This window comes from Rutidosis leptorrhynchoides, unplaced genomic scaffold, assembly GCF_046630445.1.
Source record: "Rutidosis leptorrhynchoides isolate AG116_Rl617_1_P2 unplaced genomic scaffold, CSIRO_AGI_Rlap_v1 contig20, whole genome shotgun sequence".
NCBI lineage: Eukaryota > Viridiplantae > Streptophyta > Magnoliopsida > Asterales > Asteraceae > Rutidosis > Rutidosis leptorrhynchoides.
Genome location: NW_027266448.1, coordinates 68,690 through 81,459, shown reverse-complemented (window position 1 = coordinate 81,459; position 12,770 = coordinate 68,690). Strand labels below are relative to the sequence as shown.

Genomic DNA, 12,770 nt, shown 5'->3' with positions numbered 1-12,770 from the left:
TACCAAATTGATTTTTATTCCAAATCTATTCCTAGAAATTAAAGAATAAAATTAACTACTATTTAGCAAGTTGTTAAACGCAGCCATAATGAAAAATTTAGAAGGTATAGTTATGAGGTGACCTATACAATGAGGATGCTACTTTTGGTCAATTAAGATTATGATTATGGGATGACTATATGATGATATCATTGGTGATTTATATTCGTTTGACTCGACATTTTTTTTTTCTCTTAGGCGTTGCCCTGCCCATACTATGTATGGTGGAGAAAGGAGGGTAGGTGAGACGCAGGCGCGGCCAAATATTTAAGACTTTCTTTCTCATTACTTTCCCATTGGCTGGATAATATAGACTTTCTGCATCCACCGTGACCTTTTCCCCTCCTTTTTTAGGTCAAATGGGATTTTTATAAATGAGATGCTGTTGAGACCAGCTCTTTTGCACATTTACTGTAAAGTCCAATTTATGAGAATTTTTTAAAGGTATCGAGAGGGGCACTCAACCCAAATAAAATGAGAAAAATAAATAATTGTTTTATAAAAAAAAAAAAGAAAGGACTTTGCTAACATAAGATTACCGCGAAAAACCTCAAAATAATTTTTAATTAATTATTTACTTTTCTGTGGCTCAAAATAAAGTATTATTGTCACAATGAAATAATAGCATTTATTCAAAAAGAAAGGAACGGAGATGTTTTTCCAAATCGGGCAGCGAGGCGGGCGGGTCCCTGCCGATTAATTGGAGGTAGGTCCTCCCAATTTCCCAAAGGTCAAAAGCCAAAGGAAAGTGCAATTTGCCCACGTAAGTGTGACGCCAATGCTTACGTGAGAGAGAACATGACAAGCTTTTGGAGCGGCGCTAAAATCAACGCCGAAGATAGCATGAAACGCACCGTTTTAAGTTGTCTGCACAGACCAAACTACCCTCATTCTAATGTTTTCCCAGCTTGATGAGAAAAATGACACAGAGTCTCTAGACGTTGGCTCACTGTGCGATGCTCTCATCCTGCTACAGCGGCGTACATAAGTTATGGCAGCTTCCTCCAAGAAGATCGACCTCTTCCAACATCGACATATTGACGTTTGTTATCGCCTCGCTCGAAACTTTCCTGAATAACTGCTTTCAGGAGTCCCTTTTCTTCTCAAGACTGTCATTCCTACAAACAGTTAAGCCAACCACCTCCCAAAGGAATCTATCTTTGTTGTTAGGCTCAGGTTCACAACTGGGAACCATAGAAAGATACGCTTATAAAGAGAACGACGTGGCACCTTGGTCTTGCGGCTATTTTGCCGAGTTCCTTAAAGCGCATTTAGTAACCATTCTGTTTTCGGGAATAATTTCTGATCAGAAATGATTCTTTTTTATTCTATTTCCGAGAACAATTTTTGAGCAAACTAATGCGTTTGGTAACTGCACAAATTTTTTTATTATGGAATAGAATAGTAACAGAAATGCGTTTGGTAATTACATAAATTTTTTATTCCAATTCCTTTTCAATTACCTTTTTAATTTGATATTGAATTCTCATGGACCACTCACCAATATAATTATCTTCTTATGAGTGAAGAAATCATATTATGTTTTATTATATTTTCAATTTCAAAAGAATTCGAATTTAGAATTCTATTCCATTCTAAAATGTTATCAAATCGTAAAAATTCTATTGATTAATTATATTTATAATAAGTAATAAAAATATTAATTAATCAAATTTTTATTAAATAGTAAATAATAAACTATAGTATAAAATATAAATATAAATACTAAATAATAAATTAAAATACAAAATTAAATATGTATTCTATATATAGCAAAATTTCAATTCTTACTTCAAATATTTTTTTTATTTTTTAAATAATTTTATTTTTTTTTCCTTTTTTCCGTTCTTTCTCCCCCTCCTTCTTCTCGTTGGCCGAGCCTTGCCTGGCAAGGCGAGGCTCGCCAGTGGTTGGGGGAGGCTCGTTTGGCCACTGACCGAGCCTTGCCGGCGGCTGGGTGAGCCTCCGACGAGCTCACCAAGCCTTCGGCAACCGTCGTCAGTGAACGGCAGACAATGGTGTTTGGCGAGGGGCAGGCAGCGTTAGATAGCAATAGCGGCAACAACATCACTTGAAGAACAAGAGAGAGGGAAGAAGAACAAGAAAAAAGAGGAAGAAAAAGAAAAAAATAGATAGACTTGATTTTAGAATTGTTTCTACAAACAAAGAATCAATTTTTTTTTTTTAATTCTTGATTCTACTCCAAATTTGTTCCCGAAAACAAATTTGTTACCGGAAACAAAAATTGTATCAAACGCAATTCTGTTCCAAAATTACTTCTGGGAATAAAAGAATAGAAATAAACACTATTTGGTCGGTTACAAAACAGGCCCTTAGAGTCCCCAGACCCCGCTACACGTAAAGATGTTCTGCAAATTCCTTGTTGTATACTGAGATAAATTATAATATGGTTCCGATGAGCAATAGGCCAATTGGGATCATAAGTGTTGGAAGCCATGTACGTTTGTCTTCTCTTTCCATCAACAAAACTTGGTGAGGCTTGATTACTGAATTCTGAGTGGGCTTGGTCGTCCTGAAAGGTTGACTCGAGCCCAGATCTAAAAGTTGCCCAAGGCCCGACTTTCAGGGAGAACAAATAAGGCAAAAATAGACAAAACTCCTCCTCTAGTCCTACTTCCTAGAGAAACACGTTCCAAATTATACTGCGGGAATAAATATTTTCATCCTTACCTTATTTTAATATTTCTTTACTAATGAATTAATAAGGAAAATTGTCGATTATTATTTAGCAAGGGAAAAATTCGATGACATCAACTTATAATAATTAATTAAACATATTGTTATTTTTTTCCTTTCTCATTAACAAACACGAGTGAGCAATTTAGATCATATGTCTCTACAGATTATCATTATACGCGAAATTTTCTTAATCACAATATGCTCGACCTGAAATTTATGGTGATATTATTTTCAGATTTCAAGACAATGACACCAAGCTTTTCATCACCTATTTTTCAGTTAAATGGGACTATACACCTCCGTTCCCATCCCGCACCATGTAGTTTCTGGAGGGGCTAGCCATTGAACGAAAAACGCGAGTAAAGCTTACCGGGTGGACCGTAAATCTTTACTACGTTTCCGCATGCTTGAACATTGTATACGAGTTTTCACAAAATGTGTATGATTTCGATGGAAACGCGATGGCAAGAGTATCATGGAGGACCACACGGAAACCATGCCTTCTGTGTCTCCGTATGGAAAGCCGGAGCACGTGATGTCCTTTTCTGCGTGCTAAGACAAGGCTTAAAATCGGAAGACCCTTTTGGATTGCGGGCCTCTGCTTTTAAGTAGCTTAGCCTTCAAGAGAATGTTCTGCGATATAACCATGTTCACGAGACTCGCAAAGTACATAGAATCAGTTCCATTTCCGAACGCATATCTTGGTCCCCCATGCTAAAGAGATCGAGCAATAATTGAAAACATAGATCTGTCCACGACTCATCAGTCCTCCATCGTCACCAGTCATTCCACGGCCAAAAACTTCACATTCCAGGAAAAAGGACCCACCGAAAAACCAAAAAAACCGCAATGCAAGCTTTGTTGGCACACTTATTACCATATCCAACGGATGGCCTCTTAAATTTTCATGTACGTGGGCACCGTGAAAGCAAGCACAAGAGTCGCTCGACTCCCCCAGATGCCTCGCAGCTTCGCAAAGCACGAATTTGAAGCAATGTTTGCAGTAATTTCGCAAAAGAATGATGAACTTCCTTGAGAAAAAATGAGCTAAATGTATATATCTCCCTTGCGATATTCTGTTATTAGGAGTGGCTATTTTCAAGCTGAAATACTAAATATCCATGTCGAACGGTATGGAAAACCCTTAAAAAATCACTTACGGACAAAGAATAAAATGGCTCATAAGCCTTCTCTTTCAGGTCCATTCTATAAAAAATTAGTGCTGATCGCAATGTTTGACAGGGCTACCTATCAAATTTCTTTTGACAAGCTTCGAATTAGTAAACACCAGACATTATAAATGCAAAAGCATTTCCTGGTACATCAAAGCACAGTTCTCGTGTTTCCACGGATCCAACCATCCTAATGACAGGCTTCTCATCATAAAAAAAAAAAATGACAAATCAAACCTAATGGTGTCCATGATGAAGCGAGAAACTGAGATTGAGTCAATATGTAAGAACGCCTTGATCAGATAAACAAGTTCAGCAGGTACATTGAGCAATCAAGCTGATTATACTTTGATGGAATTCCTGGGAAAAGAATTTAAAACAAATCTAAAAAAAAAGATTTGACTCCATGATTTAAAGAATGGATCATATCACTGAGCTTTGCTCACAGGGTTACAACTATTGGCTCCAAAACTTTTGAAATGGGCAAATCATAATGAACAAGTATTTTACCTCATGTGATAGGGCGTAGTTCTTTCTCAAAGGCCAAAATTGCACATTTGGACGAACTCCATGTCATTGTCGACATACTTGGTCCAGAGGTTTTTATATTGGTTCAAAGCAACATCTAGCCAAGGTTTCATATTTCCACTGTAGTGTATAACTGCCGCATGGTTAATCTCATCCATGCTAATGCTTGGATTATACCCAAGCCCGAGAACATGCCAAGACTTGTCCAATGATTTTGTTGATGAGTAGAAGGTGATCAGGCCAGGTGGAAGGGTGCCTGATTTCCATAATGTCTGATCTCCATTCTGTCAAGAAACGTCATACCAAAACAATCAATGAATGACTTTAGATGCCACCTTCTAGGATTGTTTGTAAAAGAATAATGAGAGAGAGAGAGATTGTGAGCAAATAATTAGGTTCCAGCTTTTGAAAGGACCATGAGTCTTAGCACCACGAGATGATTATAATCTACTCTCAAACAGTGGTTAAACATGCATTCCAATTTTGAGTCACGACAGTGCGTATTAATCCAAAATATTTGGGAGTACACATGCATTGTAACCTGACTCAATTTACACTTACCAAGTTCTGCCAATAGTGGTACTCTTCTGTGCATTTCTCACGCCTCCAGGCATCAAGATCGAATAAGTTCATTCCGTAAGCCCAGGCACAGGCCTTCGGATTAAATCTTTCTTTGATGAGTGGGTGCGAGAAATTCAAGTACTGCGAATAGCGGTGAAAAGACCCAAAGCAGGTCTCGACAGCTCCATTCACCTTCCCCGCCATGTCAATATTCCACAGCCCGGTCAAGTCCTTCTGAACCACAACATCATCATCCAAATACAAAATCTTGTGCAGCTTAGGGTACATCTCCGGCAAATAAAACCGAAGATGGTTCAGCATGGACAACTCGCCAGGGTTCCTTGACTTGATGCTGCTGATATCCTTATTAGCATTTTCAGCCTCGTTTGGAAGATCAGGTTTCTGGAGTTTAGCAGACTCCAACTGCCTCAACAACGGTACATACGATGAGTTCAAGAATGAGAAATCTTCCACTGCCTTCACCTCGACATGCGCACCCCCTTGGACAGGCCTCATCCTGAACCACACCTTCATCGCCGCAACAAGCATTCTATTTGTCACAATATGGAAAACATGCTTCCATGGCTCCTCTGCGTTCTTCACAACTGAATTCACCACCACCGACACAGCAATCACATTATCAGAAGCTATTGCATAATGATACAAGCTTGGATCTTCAAACTCAGATTCTGGCTCTTCATCTCTGTACTTTTCTGGATGAGCGATCCTCTCCCCCACCAGCCTCATAGCCAAGCAGTGCAAACTCTTCGGTATCGACTTTGCTGCAATCGAACTTGCGATAACCCCATTCTTCTTGGCTTTGATAAGCAGGTCATGAACAGCAAAGATAGTATCCTTTAACTTCTGTATCTTCATCTGATTATCGTAATTCTCCTTCGCCTCTGCAATCATCAACCTTGCGAACTTCACTCTATCTTTAACCTCCTTCTCAAACTGCCTCAACACATCCTCATCCACCGCACCTTCCGGTTCAAACAGGGACGCCCGGTAATTCGGCTTCATCGGGAGATTAGAGAAGTTCTTGGCCAGATCATCAAACATCCTCAATTGCCTAGAAATCTCGAGCTTGAGCTTTCTAGCATACGCAGCATAAGCATTCACGAGCGTAACGTGGTCGTTGGCTTGCTTATAAATCAAATCTACCCTCGTCTTCAGCGGGTCAGAGTTCAGTGCTAAAATTGTGTGGTGTACATATCCTTTCTCGCTAGGTGTCTGCAGAGAAAATGGGACGATTCGCAATAATTTAGAGAACCAAAAAAGAAAAAAAAAGGCAAAAAAGAGGATCTTGATGAAGTCCGCTCTCTCGAAGCATGTTCATATCAAGCGTTCCGTTTACAGGATTCAAGAAATTGAGCAATGCACTAATTTAGCCAAATCAATAGAGAAATCAAGTCTTCACGCGGCGCATAAATGAACAAACGAAATCCTGATTCTGCCGATAACTACTAAGTCCCGATTCTCGAGACGCAATCTCTCGCTCGCGGCAACACCCCCATTTCCGGCGACGAACGCCAGAATCCGTCCAAATCCTAACCTTGTTCCTAGACATTTTCTGGAAGGCGAGGAGAAGAGGCAGAGAGACTTACGGAATCGTGACGCGAGGAGAAGAGGACGGAGACGGTGGCGAGGAAGAGGAGCGAGAACACGGCGGAGACGAAGATCCTGTAGGAGAAGCTGCTGCGGAGGCCGTTGGGACCCCCGAAAGCCGATCCCCCTCGCCCTCCTCTCACCGGGACCGCCATGGCCGCGAGCTCCCTCGGCTAGCTCCCTTTCTCCCCCGCACGAACAAACAACCGCGCGCCCGCCCGCACGCACTCCTTCCCCCCTCTCTCTCAGCTCCCTCGACCGGGTCGGATCTCGGCAATGGCCGCCGGCCTTCAGCCGCTTCCGGCGGAGCTCCGATCGCAGCTACTGGCGGAGAAGTGAAGTGAGGGAGAGAGAGAGAGAGAGGGGGGGAGGGAGAGATCTGAGATTTGGGTCGATCGAGGAAGAAGGAAGGATCTGAGAGAGTGTATGGAGAGACCGTACCGCGTCGGTGACGTTATCTTCGGCTACGATGCAATCCTGCGATATCCTGAATTTAAAAAAATGAAAACAATAATAATAATAACAAAAGAATAACGGAAAATTCGGTTTTTTTTTTTTTTTTGCTTAATGGTCGGTTGCGAATTTGCTCGGGCTCATTTTTCGATTTTTGGTGATTTTTTTTTTTTTTTTTGCATCGTATTGTAGAAATTATACAACCGAGTGCTTTTTCATTTTCTTGAATAAGTCAAAAAAAGAGGAAAATGATAATTCCAAGTGATTTATTGTCATAATATGTCGAAATATTTTACTTTATAACTCATTCAGGATGGCTCGGTGCTGTAATTCTTGATTCAATTTCCTTGCCTAGATTGGACACTAACCTATCATGAATTCAAGGGAACTTGCTCTCACCGGATTTTGTTTGGCAGAATTCCTGCGCCAGGGCTGGCACTGGCTTTCGGTTAACATGACGAACCAGTGCGGAACCGGAAGCAAGGATCCCGGCTTGGCGGTCGGTGAAGTTCAAGAGCTGTCTCAGGATTCTCGAAGAAGACGGAGTGAAGCGGTTTTGGACGTGTTGGGATGCGCTGATGGAGAAGAGGAATGGCAACGCAAGATGACGGCGAACAAGAATAGGTTCCGATCTGCTGGGGAAGCCCAAGGGTTGAGGGGACGACGAGCCAGGGGAGGTCAAAGAAGGTCGAAATCGATGCGCCGCAGATCAGGATCGGATCGAACCAGAACCAGAAGCAGACCAGTCTCTCAATAGGCGCGATTGATGATCAAAAGGCGTTGCCTGCTCGCGAATTATAGATTTTTGGGTGATGGAATGACGCTTATCCTGAAGTAGCATGAGTTTACATTGACGAAGAGAACAGCTAGAGAATACAAAGTGGTCGCTCTTCCTTCACTGAATGATTCGCTCACCTCCTAGGACTCCTCAAGTTCAATGGATAGGAGAAGGATGCTTCTGCTGGTTTAGGACCTGGGAATGTACTCTAATCCTCGCGCGATTGATCTATGCACAAGCCGTTCGTCTACTCACTACGACATGTCTCTGACCGAGTGACTCGAGAGGCTTGCGAAATACACACAAGTGTTTCCACCATATGTCATGAGTTCTTTTATTGATAAGGTGATTAGAGGATGCGTGATTGGAGAGTCCATCACCAAGATGTTACTCCTGATTAGGGGTGAGCATAGTTTGGATAAGTGATTCCCACATTAGAATCGAGAACTACTCACTAAAGATTGATTCTGAGAAATTAGGGGTGCGTTTGGTAACGATTTTGTTCCCGGGAGTAAATTCTGATAAGAATTGATTTTTTTATATTTTGTTCCCGGGAACTGATTCTAAGCATTTTAAGCTGTTTGGTAACTGTCTAAAATTTCTGATTCTGGGAATAGAATTGCGTTTGGTACCATGCTCATTAATTCCGTTTCAAATCAATTTCTTTTAATTTTTAAATAATTTTTTTACTTTTTCCCTTTTTTTTTTTTCCTTTTTCTCATATTATTCTTCTTCTTGTGGCCGGTTGCTGAACCGACGACCGGCCAGACGAGGGTCGGCGACCTCACCGGAGTGTCATCGGCCCTCGGCGAGGCCGACCCTTGCCGGCAGCTGGGTGAGGCTCGCCTAGCCTCGCTAGATCTTGTGAGGCCAAGTCTCGTCGATGGCCAGGTCGGCCTCGCCGAGGTTGGGCGAGGCCTGCCAGGCTGGGTGAGCCTTGCCTGGCCACCGATGGGGCTGGGCGTCGCGAGGCTTGCCTAGCCCCTACCCAGCCCTGGTGAGGCGAGCTCGCCGAACCAGCGGCTGGCGGTAGCAGACGGCGAACGGTGGCGGGCGGTGGTGGACGGCGATCGCGAGATGGCCGAAGGGAAGAAGAAGAGTTCTTGATTTTGATTCTTAAATTCGTTCCCGGAATAAGAATCAACTTTTTTTTTATTCTTGATTCTATTCCCAATCTGTTCCCGGGAACAAATTTGTTCCCAAGAACAAAAATTTTACCAAAAGCGATTCTAGACCCAAACTAATTCTGGGAACAAAGAATCAGAATTTGGCCCTGTTTGGATGGTTACCAAACAGGGCCTAAATTTCTTGGGATGCACCTCAAAGATGGAACTTATTATCCCGATCCTCTTATTGCTGAGTAATTGCAAAAGTTTCTTAATGAAAATCTCTCTTAGAAGTAGGTCTAGCAATTCCTTAGGCTGATTCAAAGGTATTTTGCTTGGCACAATCAAACAAAGCAATAGTTGATATACTTTGTCTGCCTTAGTCCCTTAAGCGGATTTGAGACCCTCTTGTTGGTTTTATGGATCCACCTAGGAATTGGACTGCTAGTTGGGTTCAGTTCTCGAGTGGGTCTATGGAACTAACCCCCAATCCTTACAAAGTTTGTTTTTTTTTTTTTTTTGGTAAAGTCCTTACAAAGTTTGTTCAACCTTATATTCGAGTTGAATTACCAGCCATTTATTTTGATTAAAAATTGAAAACTATAAAACAAAATGAATAGATAATGCTTGTTAGCTAAAAACGTAGTTTATTTGAAAGTCATGGTGTGGTCTTCTTAAAGTTTCCCGACACCAGAAATAAGTGGAGAATTAGATTCCATGTTAAAAGTCCTAGCCTCACAAAAATTCAAACATTAATTGCTTGGTTCATATTTTTTCAATGTTAACTTAATTTAATCATGGAATGCCTAAGGAAAAACCTAATTTTACTCTTAAAATGAGCCATTGGCTCTTATGAACATCTCCAATTGGTTATCTCCTTCCTTTATGTTTATTTATTTTGTTTTGGTTGATTATTAGAATGAAAAAGAAAAGTAGGGGGTTAATCCTATGACACACCCAAGATACAAAATTAGTCAATAATGTCTAATGACTACAAATACACATATATGTACATATATATTTGGTCGAAAACTACAGAATAATTAAGTAATTGAAATATAATTTCTTTTATATATATACAGGTCCGGTTCGATCTAGCTCAGGTGGGTTGGCGGGTGATTTCACACCTAGAACCAAGAATAGGATTGGTACTTACCAGTTCCACTAAATTAGAACTGGGAACCAAATTGGCCCGCATGCAAACTACCAGTTTTGGCCCGATTTGGTTCTAGGCTGTTTAGGCGGTTCTTAATTCTTTTGCACACCCCTACTCCTGATCATATTCTAGGTCAAGGGATTGCAGCATTGTGCATGGTGCGATTTACCGTTCAGGATATCGTTAACTGAACTCTCATAGGCTTCCTGATTGTGTCCTGTTCAAAGAGCGGCCATGCGTGGAGTCGTTTTCCATAATCTCGATAGGTAGGGTTCTGGCATGGTGAAGCTCAATCACTCCCTTCACATTGTCTAATTTTGTCCCCGACTCATCACTCGTCTCTATCTTGGATTTGCGGTCTATTATTGCTAAAATGGAAGCAGTAACCCCTTTGGCTTTGGTGGAATCGGCAGTGAAGGAACTTGATTGTGAAATTGCACTGGCTGAAACGGTCAGAGCAAACAACCCGCCAAGAAAATGTCTCAGAGCCGTTAACAGAAATCAGTTTCAACAGCAATCGTCTGGCCAAATAGGGAAAAGGCAATCATAATTCTGAGAATTCCCAAGAAAGCACTATGTAGCATTCAAAGAAAATCCGTTGTACCCTGAGGACATCCGAAAATGTTGTTTTGCCATCCTGAACGAGTCGAGCTCCGGCATAGAAACTTGTTGCGTACAGACAGAACAGCAAGAAGATGGACATGCCGAGCTGAATTCTGCTAATCAGTCCTTGTCGAAATATGTCCTCATGGGGCCTTCACATTTCTTCTTGTAAAGCTGCATCATCTTCTCTTCAGCACAGAAACAAGCAACGGTCCTTGTACTTCCAACCGCATCAATAGCTACTTGGCTTGCTTCCTCGTATCATCTACAAACATATAGATTAATACGGTCACGGATAATTGAGATTATTTGCAAGATAACAGAAACCATTGCGGAACCTTTTTATGCCATTGAAGATTACATGGAATGTGAATCAGAAATTTCGAAGATGGCCTTTCTGTTTTTAATTCTTTGAACCTAGGACTCAAAATTATGAATTGGAAATATATAAAGACCTCTCGAACTATTTTATTTAGTGAGCAGTAAAAGCAATGGACACTGTAAAAATGTTTACCTTTGCATCTGCGCTGAATCTCTCATGAACTTCACTTTAGCTTATCCATTGACACCAACTAGAAGGATTAAGACAAGGATGATCAGCGCTAGTTGCCAGCTTGCAGCAAAAGCAATGACCAAATTTAGCAACCGCAACGCAATTTTCTGAACAATCTGAACAAATGCATCTCCAACTGGGGCATGCACTAATGCAGCACCTGCTGAGAGCCTTCCCCCAATGGCACCCCGCTTGAGTGATCAGGTTCATCAAAGCAGCCGACCTCCATGTGGACCAACTTTTTGAAAGACGTTAGTCTGATTCTCTCGATTAACTTACAACCAGCCATGGAGAATAAGTATGTCGGAGCCAAATATGCCACGAATGATGCGATGTCAAGGACCAGAAACAGTAGTGCGCAAAACTTAGATCCTTTCTAAGTTCATGCGATGGTTCATAGAATGTCTTGATAACACTGGATATAAGTATGCTGAAAATCAGATATGTCATGCCATTAGCAATTGCAGCGACAGTTCCAAATAGCAAGACAGGAACTTTGGTTTGTTGAGATGAGCAAGATGGCGCAGTGAGACCTTTGGCGCTTTTTCTGAGGTTCCAGGAGAAGCAGGGGATTGTGGTCCGGCCACGGTCCCAAAGGAAACTAAGAGCAAGTGGCTGCTGCTATTTTCCCGAAGAATAGATCATTTGGACAACATCCTTTGACTATACTGTCGGTTATATTCAGTGATCTCTGACCTGTTTTGGTCATGTGCTATTTCCTATAGGTGATGCCCGACTAATGGATTTTTTGTACGACATTCTCTGACTGGACTGTGTTATATTTAGCAATCTCTGAACTGTTTGGGGCATCTGGCGCTTGTTCAGATTCCCTATTCACTTCCTGGAAGTGTATTAGTTGAGAATATGCACCATTTGGATCTTTGAGCAGTTCAGAGTGTGAACCTGGACCGTTTTAGAGAGGCATCAATAGTCACGATATACTTGTACATACTAGGAATAATAGTTGCTTCGCCAGATTCACGGTTCCATTGTTTAATTCAAGTTGGACTGCGACCTACCTTTCCCCACCATTTTTCCACGATGAACAACGGCGACCATATCTGCATTGGGCAACAATGCCAGTTGTGCGGTTGCCCATAATCCTGTCTAGGTCCTCTTGGACTATCCTCCTGGATTCCATGTCGAGTGCACTTGTGGCTTCATCCAGGAGCAAAATACGAGGATCTTTAAGAATCGCTCTTGCTATGGCTACTCCTTGGTTCTGCCCACCAGACAACTGAGTCCCATGTTCACTAATCATATCTTGCAGCCCCTAAATGTCAAAAGTCCAAAAATCATGAAGTGGTAAGATCGAGAAGGCGAGAAAAGATGACTATAGTCTGGCCAGAGATAAGAAAAAAGCTGATTCATCGATCTTGGAGTAGCATAATCTTTAAACCTGCGGCAACTCCGCTCGAACTGTTTTAAACCTGTGAGTCGGCTTCCCCCTTGCAACATCTTGTAATAGGACTTTCCTAAAGGTGAGAGATAAAGAAAGTGCCTGCTGTCAGGA

The 12,770-nt window shown here is 41.6% G+C and overlaps 1 protein-coding gene and 1 pseudogene across 5 annotated transcripts; both read right to left on the bottom strand.

The window, feature by feature from the left end:
• Nucleotides 1–4,447: 4,447 nt before the first annotated feature.
• LOC139881811 (probable galacturonosyltransferase 9) lies at nt 4,448–6,763 on the bottom strand. 5 transcript variants are annotated; one of them, XM_071866216.1, is made up of 3 exons: nt 6,569–6,763; nt 5,001–6,233; nt 4,448–4,723 (listed from the first exon to the last, which is right to left on the bottom strand). In XM_071866216.1, the coding sequence occupies exons 1-3, from the start codon at nt 6,761–6,763 to the stop codon at nt 4,448–4,450; spliced, it is 1,704 nt and encodes a 567-aa protein (XP_071722317.1). The 5 variants fall into 5 exon arrangements, with proteins under 5 accessions (XP_071722317.1, XP_071722318.1, XP_071722319.1 ...); XM_071866217.1 differs by having other exon boundaries at nt 5,001–6,221; XM_071866218.1 differs by having other exon boundaries at nt 5,001–6,217; nt 6,583–6,763.
• A 3,533-nt stretch (nt 6,764–10,296) lies between these two features.
• On the bottom strand, nt 10,297–12,518 carry LOC139881805 (ABC transporter B family member 11-like; annotated as a pseudogene).
• Nucleotides 12,519–12,770: the final 252 nt, after the last annotated feature.